At 36.5% G+C, this 13,538-nt stretch overlaps 1 protein-coding gene across 1 annotated transcript in view; it reads right to left on the reverse strand.

The window, feature by feature from the left end:
- Positions 1-10,529, reverse strand: part of LOC137277156 (ubiquitin carboxyl-terminal hydrolase 3-like) — a 30,504-nt gene extending 19,975 nt beyond the window's left edge. The window contains exons 1-8 of the mRNA XM_067808829.1: positions 10,475-10,529; positions 10,253-10,343; positions 6,859-6,919; positions 4,270-4,368; positions 3,897-4,001; positions 3,558-3,636; positions 3,201-3,286; positions 1,689-1,799 (exon numbers count right to left, since the gene is read on the reverse strand). Of these exons, the coding sequence (XP_067664930.1) occupies positions 1,689-1,799; positions 3,201-3,286; positions 3,558-3,636; positions 3,897-4,001; positions 4,270-4,368; positions 6,859-6,919; positions 10,253-10,343 (632 nt within the window). The 5' untranslated portion in view covers positions 10,475-10,529. The remainder of the gene's footprint in view (positions 1-1,688; positions 1,800-3,200; positions 3,287-3,557; positions 3,637-3,896; positions 4,002-4,269; positions 4,369-6,858; positions 6,920-10,252; positions 10,344-10,474) is intronic.
- Positions 10,530-13,538: the final 3,009 nt, after the last annotated feature.

Genomic DNA, 13,538 nt, shown 5'->3' on the forward strand with positions numbered 1-13,538 from the left:
GGTTATGATTTCCATGAATGGGAGCGTGCATACGATGCTTTATTTCATCCAACAGACCTATTGCAGCTAATGAACCATCACGCAGGGTGACTGTACTTGCTGACTGGCATTTCCGTTCCTCTTCAAAACAGCAATCCATCAAATTCATCACATAAGTGGTGAATTGTTGCATGAAGAGGACGGTGTCCAGTGACTGCGGTGCAAGCAGCAGTGGTTGGTTCACTAAAGCATCTGACGTGTTGAGTGTAGATGGTGTAAATGTCTGCATAGATAGAAGACTCTCTGAATGATGCAGCATAGTAGATGGCATAGTTACTGAAGGTCTAGTAGACGATACTTGTTGATCCTGTCTGCTGACAGTCTGTACCCCGGAAAGTGGTAGTGGAGGTTCGTTGTAGATGTGACGTTTGTCAGGAGGGACGATCTCATCAGTGAAAGACTTTGAAGTAGTTGTGGAGTGTTGTATCAGCAGAGGTCTGGCAGTTGAAGACTCAGTCTTTGATGAAGACGACTTCAACTTTTTAGGTTGAGAAGATTCCAGTTCTGACGACGTTCTCATCTGAGATCTAGCTAATGTCCACCGCCACTAAAGCACAATGAAATACTGATAACATATTTAATAGATGTTATACTTGGATCATACAGAATAGTACCTTTCACATAATGTAGTTACAATCATGGTAGTATTCTATCCACTGTCAGTATTAGTGTGCACGATCATGGTATTAGGTGCAACATTTTATGACATGAAGTTTACAAAAGTTTGAAAAATGTTCAACGTGTCATGATCACCTTAAAAGTAATCCCCCAATGTAGACTATCACCAAATTTGATGACATCAGATACAATAGTTCATGAGATATCATGTTAAGGAGTTTGAAAAGTGGCCAAAGTGTCAAGGTGACCTTGAACATAAGGTCACAGCAGTTCATGAGGTATCACATTAACAAGAATCAGGACATACATACATACTTATAGATGTACAGACGCCACTGAATACATGGTCCCCAGCTCTGTATTGCGGCAGTTGACAATGCAAATTATGAATCAGGCAATTTCTTGCAAAGTTCACAGCAAACTGTAACTGTAGAAGAACATATAGGTTTGCATAAAGGAAACACCACATGCAGATCAACCACTGACAGACGCATTTTACACTGAGAGCACAATTTCATCAACTTCGACCAAACCAAAAAATGTGTCCAAAACACAAGAAATATTATAAATTTTACATAAATATAACAGTAAGTACAATCCAAAAAGCAAAATCTGACATAATTTAGATTACAGAATCGAAATTTCAGTAAAAACTTATCGCCTTATCAGGACCCAAGTGCGTCTCCAACCATCCTCATTGGGCGATGAAAGAGAGTGGCAAGCATGGCTGGTCATGTGACCGTAATGGCAGGAAAGGAAGGCTGCCGATGGCTGAGTGTATTGTACGTCTGCTTAAATTAGAAGCAAACTTCAAGGGATTTCAAGAGTCCCAGTATCTTCTCATAAAGGGAAGAGACAAGCAAAATAAGCATGAGTCAGGATACAGAAAAATTATGTATTTTTCCATATGCTCCTTCAGCAGGTATCTGTAGGCATAATAAAATGCCATCATAATGTTCAAGGATAATGAAAGGTTTCAAAACAAACAGGCAAACCAAGGTTAACTATAACCTGTATGCACATACACTCACATGTTTTCTCCAGTCTCACGGGTTTTCTTCGCATGGTTGTATTTTCTCTTACATACTTGGTCTTCTAGAGAAGGTAACTGCTTTATATACCCACAAAACTGTTGTATATTACTGAAAACACAAAACATAGACTATAAGGACAAAATCTGCCATAGAATTGGCTCAATAGTACTTCACATTGTTCCCTATATATTAGAGTTGGTTATCATTACATATTGTCATAACAATAATCGCTTCTGTCCGATCAATTATCAATCGATTATAATTGTTTGTACTGTACTGTATTGTTAACGCTATAAGTTACAGACACTTGCAGCATCATTGGATCATGAACAAAATCAATAAACATCTGTCTTTCTGTTTTGTGTTGTTGTTAAAGGGTGAAAAAAGACATTCTCTTAATGTTGAAATAGAAAAATTTATTCTGTGAAGTACTGTAATTAAGCATTGTATCGGCATGTTGTTCTACAGCAGTCATGACACCGAAACAAACTCAATATTTCAGCCGCCACACGTAAGTCACGTGTTTGTGTGCAAATGCTCACTCAAGGAATTTTCTTTCAGCCAATAACAAATATAAATATATCGCTAACCTGAAATACCTGTATTAGTTTTGGAGTCTGGTTACATAATTTAACGGATGGAACATGATGAGTGCATGGAGTTTGTCATGTGCCTGTATGCAAATACCAAAGATCAATTCAAGGAATTCCCCTTTCAGACAATTAGAAAATGGCTAACCTGTAATACCTAGGTCGGATTGTGACGTATGGCTGCATGATTGGACGAATGTGTTTGGCCCAGTTTTTGCTCATCAATATTAATTAATTCTCATACGGCCTGTTCGACAAAAGAACTTCAAAAACTAAAATGTTGCCAAAGCTTTTCCAGGAAAATCATAGATCTTGTTTTTATCACTCACAATCAGTCAGTATTCACCACTTTACTCCAGTTTACAAATCAGAGTATTTCAATGACGTAGAGATCTTCTTGGGACACCCCAATCTAAATATATCTAACATTGCCACTGCCTGACAGGAAGGCATGCGTAGTACACGGCTTCCATTTACGAAGTAAACAAGCCATAGCAACCAGGGCCCCATTGCTCAAAGCTCAAAGTATATGTCAAAGTGTAACAAATACAATCACCATAGCACTATGATCACTTTCAAGAACAGGACCCATATTGCTAGATAAAAGAAAACACGACAAGACAGAATAAAACTAAATCATTTCTTTCCGATTAATCGATCTGCAGTTCATTAGTAATTGACAATCGCTTATTTTTACTTGGATCAAATGATTAACCCATTCTACAATAATTGCTACTGCAAAACTATATATAATTACACTCTCCATTTAGACATACAGCATAAACTCATTTTGATTACATTTGACAATCTGACTCAAAAATACACAACTGTCATCTCTGTTCTGTGATCAGCAGTTTCTGTCCACAACTATCATGGTTACAGAAAAGCAAGTGTGATCTTAAACTAACTAGACTCCTACCTAAGTGACTGTAAAACAGCGTTCATAAAGCATGTGTTTCCTAGGTTTCGTAAACCTGAAGATCTTGGTCGGGATGACTTGTCATCCTGAAATATAATATATTCATGAAAAAACATGATACAGAAATGCTAATTAAAAGCTGATATTCAAATTACTGTCACAAAAGCCATGTTAATATCAGATGGTTTAACTACTTTTAGTTCCAAACAGTATGGCAAATAAAACATAGGTACATATAAATTCAAAGCACAAACATCATGTCGGTTCGTTGGATAAAAACTTCAGCTTAATTATCCATAACATTAAGTTCATAACTACAAATATATAACCAACATTAATCATCAAAACAAATCTTACCTTTTTCGCCTTTTTCCTGACATTTTCTATTGACCCTGTTGAATCCCTCCTTCGTATTTCTTTCCGGAAATTTTGAGCACTGAAACAAGAATGACCTGATGAGTATAACAATCATTTATTCATCATTCACAAGTGCTTGTAACGCATGTATCAGTAGTACAAATCACAGGAGTACAATTTCAACTTTATGAAGAAACAAGATGTATGATTCAAAGTTCTTACTATTAGATTTTTGAGACACAAGTTTCTGGTTGTGCAAAAAATGTTAAAATTTCCCTACACATTGAGAAATTAAAATTGACAATAATATGAACATTAACTATTCCAATGACCATTTACCTTTGAGACTGAGAGGCTAATCTAGAAAGAGATTCTAAGTGTTTCCTGAGTTTCTCCAGATGTCCAGATTCTGTGTCGTTGATCACAAACTCATCACAGACATAACTGAAAATAAAACAGATCTGCAACAAAACCCACTTGTGCTACTCAGTATAACACAATCAAATCAAAATTGGATTGCAATAGCATTATAAGACAATACAAATGGTGCTCTTGACTTGTATATTTATCTGTCATGATTATCCCAATCCCTGGCCATCTCTAAAGAAAACACCCAAAAGAGTTATCAGTTGCCAACAAAAAGATATTGACAGCTTTCACAAACTCTTGAGAACATTACTTATCACAGCTTTACAAGGAACATGTCTCTCACCAGAATGCCATATGATTGTGACAGTCCATGCAGACTGCATGATTGGGAAAAGTTAGGCTGGAATCTTCAAAGTGTTGCTTGGCATGAGCATTCACATATCTGGAAAAAAAAACATAATTACAGAAACTTAACAAAAAGCATGTTTCTTTTATCTTTCAAAGAAAAAAACAACATAAAGCTAGGATACTAGTAACAGTGGTAACCTTTGATAGTGTTTTGTGGACACACAGTGACAGTAGTATTTTAATAACTGACATAACTTAAATACTGTTTTATACATATAAAGTGTTTTTTAAATACAGTTTTAAAGGTCACATGCAACGTAAAACACTACTTTGCAGATTCTGATACCTTTCAGTATGCGCTAACCAAAACAAATCATAAAAAATGCCAATTCAACCTATAAAAATGAAAAAAAAAATGCGATGAAAAAAATGCCCATGAAATCAGATTTCAAACGATTCACTAATTTTGAGTTTTTTCAACATCTATGCTGCACTGCGCTCATATGCATACGCAGTGGGTACATTCATCTGCCCAGAGTATGAGCAGTAGTCTTGGTTGTGTACATAAACAAGTAAATAATCTACTCACTACTGTGAGTGCGAAACAAGCATTTGGAAGCATGTATGTAGTAAATCGGGTGGTTCGAAAAACTACCTCACTTCCAAGATAAAAGATGCTACTTAGATTTATTTTCATCAAATTAAAAAAATTTAAAACTACTTAATAGTTGTTTCAAAGGCATTTAGAAGTTGGAGGAATCAAACTAAAAGTGCTTTATGGTTCAACTTCTTTATTATACAAGGTCACAACGTTTCGAGACAGATTCTAGTCTCTTCTTCAGGTGAGGTGAGGATAAAACTAAAGGGTTGTAGTATATATACACATAACAGTAGACCGATAACAATGGGTAACAAGATATACAGGTTTGTATTGATTGATGTACAGGCTTCAACTTATGTACAGGCTTCAACTGATTGGTGTGCAGGCTTGTGTTGATTGGGTTAACGAGTTACAGGTAAAGATGTTTAGATAAAGATTAGTCACTGAGGATAAGGTGGTTCCATGCATTGGGTAAGTAAACACCTCCGTCTCTGTTGATCGAAGCCTGTACATCAATCAATACAAACCTGTATATCTTGTTACCCATTGTTATCGGTCTACTGTTATGTGTATATATACTACTTTAGTTTTATCCTCACCTCACCTGAAGAAGAGACTAGAATCTGTCTCGAAACGTTGTGACCTTGTATAATAAAGAAGTTGAACCATAAAGCACTTTTAGTTTACTTAATAGTTGCAGTAAATGATTGATGACCAAAATGAATTTGCGTGACACAACTTGTAATATAACGATTTCTTCCTCGACAGTGAGGTTGTGACCAAAGTGACAATAAATTAATACTGATACCTCACTTCCAAGAGTGAAATTGTTATGTTACAAGCAATGTCATGCTAAATCCTGTTGTCCATCAATCAAATATATATTTTATTACCTGTACAAAGTAGTTTAGATTTTGTAACTCGGTAAAAATAATCCTAAACAGCATTTATACTCAGACTGTCAATAATTTCTTAATATCGTGGCATGATGGTCTTCAGTTTAAGAATCAATTAGATTATGGTCGTTTTCACAAATTGAAAGATCAAAACCACATCCTACTCGTAGTAAACATGCTTCTGAATCATGACCAAAATATTTTGCATGACACTGTAACTGAACTATAAGAACAATTTACAAACATCATGACAAGCAATTTTGACAAAATCGTCTATGAAAACAAGTTGTCTCTAGGAAAATAACCAAAACAGGGGAAAAGACGAAACGGCAGCAAATTGTGAAAACATAGAGCCTTCGTTTTACAAAACAATTGCAGGTTCAAACAAACCTATAAACAAGACAATCTACCCTTAAAAATGTAGATGAATACAACTGCAACCCACACAGGTATACCTCATATTACTGCGTCAGGGAGAGGCACCCCTCTGATTGGTTGAAATTCCATTCACGGGAATCATGCACTGATGTCAAAAAGGTTGTCTTAAGGTAATTAAATGTCGAAATGAGTAGTTTTAATAATGGGGTTTCATTTATAATGATGTCAATGATTTGTGGATTTGTACCCCCCTTGAGTATATGTGATCTTTAAGGTTGGCACCTTTAACTCAAATGTCATACTTTCTTGGCCTTCTTTAAGATAAATGTTCTTATTGTTCACTGTTACCGGAGTGGTATAGATAAGCATTTTGCTTGCTAACCAATCCATATTTACAGAGGAGTATAGTTTATGTTGCTTTTAGCAATATTCTAGCCATATCACGGCGGGGAAGGCCAGAGATGGGCTTCGCTTACTGAACCCGTTGTGGGGGATCAGACCCAGGTCTTCATTATGACGAGCAGACTTCATAACTATTATGCTAACCCACCACCCATTTCTTCTGCTAAAATATATCTGTATAAAGCAATATTATGTCAGGCTCAAACTGAAAAAGTCTTTCCTATACTTATGAGATAAGAGAAATCTAAAGCCAATAAACATGTTGCATTGTAAGGCAGGTGTTCTTCATGCTTCATGTATCACATACCTGCCACAGTTGACTTCACCACAAGCAAGACAGATCCAGGGACTCTTCCCTGTGTGGCACACTGAAAGAAATTTCATACATGGTCACAAATAAGGTGCACAGTCATTACTAAAGTGTTTTGGAGTGAAAGCACCCTTTAAACTGGCCCTGAGATATGCCAGCATTCAAAGTACATTTCATGTCAAGGTTAACAATAACATAACTGTGTGGTAACTTTGAGGCATTTGATCATGTTGGTTGAAACAGTCTGCTTGATATTGGCAGGATGGAAATAAACTTCAATAGGAATATTGAAGAAAAAATATTCTAAAACCTGGAAAAAATACACTTGCTGAATCAGTTGAAATTTGTGTGAAGAGGATTTTCACAACAAGAAAAAATTATCAACAAAATAGGGTTGCATTTAGGTGCTATCATAAGGAAATTTTGTTTAAACTTCATGTTTTAATTTTCATAATAATTATGTCAATAAATCTAGATTCAAATCTATTAATGCATTTTTCTATTCTTGGAATGTAGAAAACCATAAATTATCTTCCACGTAATCGTTTCCATTGAAGATTTGTGGAATTTTGTATCATGCAAGGTGCGATTGAAGGAGGTTTTGTGTTGTGTGCCGTAACCAGTTAGACTTTTTATATGAGCAGCATGCTATGCGCTCTTGCAGACAACTGAAGACAGTAGTCAAGTTTAAGTAATGTCTACCTCAAACGTTGAAGAGTTCAATCTTAAATCCATGCCGTCTTAGATCATCTTTGTGCAAGTAGATAGGGCAAATTGTATGGTGATTGTAAAGTTGACTGTAGGGGCAAAAGACTGATTGTAACTAAAATTGCTCTGTGCAAGTGGGCCCTGAACATAATATCTAAAGGTTATCCACACTTAATAATATGCTGTGGTTAAGACATTTTGTCACCATCAGTGATAACGACATAAAATTTTAACAATGTCCAGAAGGCATTCCTCATAAGGGATTTATCCGAGTTTAACTATGGGTTCTTGGAAGGCAAACTTGGGGGAAATTAGGACAATACTCAATGTCCGTTTCATTGACACCTATGTGTGTACCTGCCTGTCTGCTAATGGCAATAGGCAATACACAACTTCAATCAATGAATATGAATTTGAAGTTAACACCTATCAGGGTATACACCATAAACAGAATACATTGATTTATAGCTCATGCACCTTGATTCGGCTTCTGTCACATTATGCCATCACAAAGACAGGCAGGTGTGATACTTGTACACATGACATGTTATCATATCTGTAGGCTGCATACAAAATGCATCCATTTTCCCAGTGCAAAATCATATTGTCAGTTTCAAGTTCTACCTTGTCCTTGGACAAACTACACTTTTCAACACAGTAGTTCACCAGCTGAGTATTTGATTCAGTTGAACTGAGAGTATGGAAGAGAATTATCATATTGCGATACGCACTGCAAAAAGACTACTTATAACTGAGTAAATGCTTGATTTAGTTATAAGGCAAAACCACAACAAAATCACAATGTTTGCTTAAGTTTTAACAGAAACTTTAATCACATCAAAATGAAGGAAACAAGGAAAAGAACAACTGAACTTCAACATAATGGTTACTAATTTCTCCACTCTCTAAAAAATCACATCAAAATGAAGGAAACAAGGAAAAGAACAACTGAACTTCAACACAATGGTTACTAATTTCTCCACTCTCTAAAAAAGCCACGTGATCTTAGACAGCAATTTGACCTGGTCAGGAAATATGAGAGATCACTGATCATTAATGAGTAAATATTTATAACAGCCAGATCCAAAACATTGCGAAACTCTTGAACAAAAAATAAGAACACAACTTCAAACCGAAAAACGGAAATATCTGTAGATATACTTCTGTAATTTGCTAATCAAACAGATCATCTCTACATACACACAATCAGCCTTCTGCGTATCGGCCAATGAACCAGCCAATGAAAAGTCTTCATTACACTTGAATGCACACTCACCCAGTGTGACCAGATTCAGTCTCCCGGGTGCTATGGTCAAGGGAAGTAAACCCAAGCATAAAATATTGCACTTTTGATTTGTGATTGTACCCTTATAGTTTTGGGGTTTTCTCATAATCAGCAAATGTATAATATATGTCATAAGTAAATGATAATTGTGTTTCAATTATGTTTGTTGTTTTGGTTGCATGTGACCTTTAATTGAAACTCTTTCTCCTTTCCTATTCAATCAGATATCAGTGGAATACATGTCACCATCACATTTCTTCTTTCCATGGCATCACATAAGTGACATGATGTAGGATGCTCCATGTAGACTTTCAACAATTCAATTAGGTTCATAGGTACCATTCTCATAGTTTAACAAGAAAATGTGTTCTAACTTATGGAATTCCTTCTAACTAAATACCGACTTATCTGAATATTTATGCAGCACAGCATCACTTGTCCAATCTACACACGTACAACAACAATACTTTGAAGTAACTATTTATGCGTTCACAATGTAGGGGACATAACTCTGTTAACAACTACCAACCACCACTAAGCAATCAAGACGAGACAGTCAATCACACATATTGTGGTCAAACACAGACAATTATGCATCAATTTTAAATCAGTGCAGAATATACCATAATCAGTTTAAACATGGGTAGTTTTACGACTTAATTAGGTTTAACAACATAAGCATTTTATATTGACTTGTAACACATATGCCAACAGTGTAAATATACAGAAAAAAAAATTTCTCATCTATCTATGTTCAAAAGTTTCAATACATAGAACTTTTTAATCGTCAAATCACTCGGTTTTGTCGATACAGTAAAAAGTCAAAATATTTGAAAAAAAACGAGACACCGGCGTTACAGGACTATGTACAGATTGTGTACGGAAACACCTTTCTCATTAACTTGTTACATGGTCGTTTATATTTCTGAATGTGGTGTTATCGCGTCACTGGACTAATTCTACACATGATGTCATCGTGGTCCGCCACAAAGATTTCACTATGCCTGAAGTGTATGAATACACTACCCAGATGACAGACAGGCGAGCGAACTTGACAGACGGATGTCGCTGTCAGATCGGAAATATGTATACAATTATCTGACCCGATTTCCAACCAATAACAGGAATGCGTGTACTCTGGTTGAGGATTGCATTAAATAATTAGTGCGAGGAACTACTAAATTTTTTAATACGTATTGACAACGCATGTAATTGTAAAGCTATCACAAAATCGGTACACAAAGCACATGGCCCTTGCACTCCGACTGTAACCGACCTTGTTTCATTGACATCTTGAAACCAAGCAAAGTTTGTCATCATATTAAACACTGTTCCCTCAGTCACATAACAATACGAACCGTTAAGACATGAAGTTCATAAAAAATTATTAAAACGTACCTGAACAAGAAAATTCTGATGGATTATTTTCACATTTCACAGAGGGCGCTGTGGTTATTCTTGCGCTTTCTTCCAAGTGTGGACACTCCATCTACAAACAAGGAGAAATTACACAGGCTAAGGCCGATTAGAAAGGCCTTGTCTGACCATTCGTAAATTTTATGGGTGAAAAATTGTTTCTTAGGCCAGGGTATTGAAGAGAAACGCAATAATAAATTTTACATTGACTCCTCTTCTGCCTCCATAGTCTGTCGCCCATGAATACACAAAATTCAAGCTTTACAAAGGTCAACTGTGGCGACTAGGGGCAGTTTTTCTCGTAGCAAATAATAATTCAACTTGAAATGTTTCAGATGTCAAATATGTTTGTATATCTTCTGGTACATGGATTTGTCGCAATTATGGCATCATGTATTATTAGACTATATATGATTGTAATCGGGACTACTTTGCCAAGCGGTATGGTACAGTTCAGCCATAAGATAACAATTCCTGTTTCAGAGAGCGATCATGTGACACAAATCCATTGCAAATTTGCTTGTTCCCCAGTGATTGTTCGGCGCTAATCGCGCGGAAAATTTCGCTTAAAATAAAGTGGAAGACAAAGCGTTCCACTCACATCTTTATCAGTTTCTTAAAATCTCGTGTCAGTGGTTACTTGTCAAAAAATAACTCATATATTGTCAGCACACCCGATAAACAGCTGTTTGACGGCGTTACTAAATTTAGATTGACACATGATCACCATGTGGATTTTGCATTGTTTACCATTTGTTTTTATTTCTGGAATAGAACTGAACGAAATGATCAACTGCAACGTCACTGAATGCAAATTAGGATGTATAATGTTCTAATACCATATTGCATCCATGGCTTTGCGATGTAACGTTATGTAAAACAGATCTAATCTAAACAAGGAAAGAAGACGGTTGTTATGTCGAATTAATAACAATCTAATGTTCAGCGTGCCTCAGTTTTGGTCAAATGAAAGGGTGCATCTTCATTTGGCAAACACAATTGATGCCTCTGCTACTTGATACAATATTTTGACCTGAAGGCGATGCATGGCAGAGCTGGCACACAAGCAGTCACTAATTAAACTTTATAGATCTACCACAATGTCTCTTCAGTAACGTACCGTAATGGAAAATCATGCAATCAGACATGACATTAATCTCTCCGGCAGTATTTGTCATGACATGCAACGTCTAAGGTGGAGCTAACTTTAACAGCTACAGCAGCTGGCTGAGTTAAAACACCCCATCCCTCAAAATTCTGGATCCGCCCATGAAGTAGGAACTGTTATTGAAGCCAAATATAAAATAACATATTTTCCCAGTTTTTAGGGATCGTTCATAATTTATGGCTTGGTAAGTGATTGTGATTTGAATGGCGAAATATGTACAGTGTGAATGACCCCTCAACAGTCCACATGGAAGACTTACTCCCAGTTGTAAGAACTACATCCCATTTGATCAAAGTGCGTAAGTTTTAACAATCATTTTCCCTGTTAATGTCATATTTGTTTTCCTGCAGTACCCTAGAGGTCTCTTAATGATTTCTAATCTTTTCCTTGTGTTAATTACCCAAAGGTTATTTAAGGTAGGATTTTAAGCCGAATTTGTAAGCCGAATCTCAAAATCCCCATAATGCCAATCAAGCTTAAGATCCTGGCATAAAATGATGCCACTACCTGCCTGTCAGTGTATCCAAACTGCTTAAGTTTTATCTCTATCATTCTGCATTTGGATGTAATGTAAGTGTGAAGGATGTATGTGAATGAGTGTCAAATACATAAACAGAACACTTGACTTTGATGTAACATTCATCTGTGCACCTGTAGGCTGCAGACGTCTTGCTGTCAGCTCGGCAAAGATGGAAACTTGACTCACCAATGAAGAAAACTCCTCTCCACTCTCCATCACAAGGTTTGTCAACTCTACTGTAGAACCACTGGAGACATTAACAGAGATATTCCGATTCAGAATCTAGTTAGACTCAGATCCAGGTACCACAATGAAGCATACCAATTCCTCCTCTCCCTCTTCACACCTCACTCCTGAGGCAAGGCTTGTCAAACTTGTTACAGATTGATGAAAAAAAGAGAATAGAGTTGTTATTCTCACTCTGTGTGTTCTTAAGTTTGCAGTGAAATGTTAAGTGTCTGGTTATTCGAACAAATGCTTAGTTGCCTTTCTTCACAAAGAAAAAACATGGCTGGAGAAGATAAATTCTAACCCTGGTTTCCAATGAGGTTGTGTGAGAAAATGAGTATAGGTTTTGACAGTGTGTGTTAATATAGTACGTAATATACTGTGGAGGGTCTGAATGATATTGGCCAGGGCATTAAGAATCAAAACCTCTATAGATACAAAATGAGGACATCAGCTTGAGGGAATACTATATACATTCAATATATTTAACATACCATAATTTTACAATGTGTATGTGATGGATGTATGTATTCACGAATAGAGCAGCTGGACCAAAATGGGAATTGAGTGACTGGTAAGTTTTTGATTGTTGGCCATGCAATCTACCGCTGGATTTTCTGTCACAGACTGCATCAATTACTTGTTGCCACATAACCAAGCACCTTTCTGATTTGTGAAATTCAACATTGCCTTCACCTGTAGTGTTACATCGCCATATCCAAGCACGCACATGTTGCCGCTGGTACCAATGACCTGACTATTGCCAGTTACATGTTAGCATGGATTCAACTCTGTCCTAGTCCAGCCAGTCCTTGTTTCACTCTGTTAATCCTGACTGACAGGCAGGGTAACAAAATGCACCTGACTAGACCTGATAGACTGATTATGACTGTATCTGTGACAAGATGACCATGCATGAAACGAGTGACTGACTGTAGTTTTACACTGCTTTTAGCAATATTCCAGAAACATCACCCTGGAATAGGTTCATACATTGTACCAATGCGGGGAATCAAACACCATCTTCATCTGATGAATGAACACTTCAGCCACTATGCTATCTAATGAAATAAAGAATTTGAAATACTTTTTGTATACTCAACCTCAGAAAACAGAACCAACCTTCCTACTGTTTAGGGAGAAATGCAAACGTTTCATTTGATCTGCATGAGTTAACAGAATGGAACAAACAGTCGATATGCTGACAATAGGTCTCAGCTGAAGTGTTAAAACTCTATTGATCCGGGTGAGATGTTCTTAGTACATACAGAGAGAATTTCAGTGCATTGTTAAGTCAAGATCAAGCACTAAGATATCCATGGTAACCACATATTCCCCTTCATTTTAAAAAC

The sequence above is a fragment of the Haliotis asinina genome, chromosome 3, assembly GCF_037392515.1.
Source record: "Haliotis asinina isolate JCU_RB_2024 chromosome 3, JCU_Hal_asi_v2, whole genome shotgun sequence".
NCBI lineage: Eukaryota > Metazoa > Mollusca > Gastropoda > Lepetellida > Haliotidae > Haliotis > Haliotis asinina.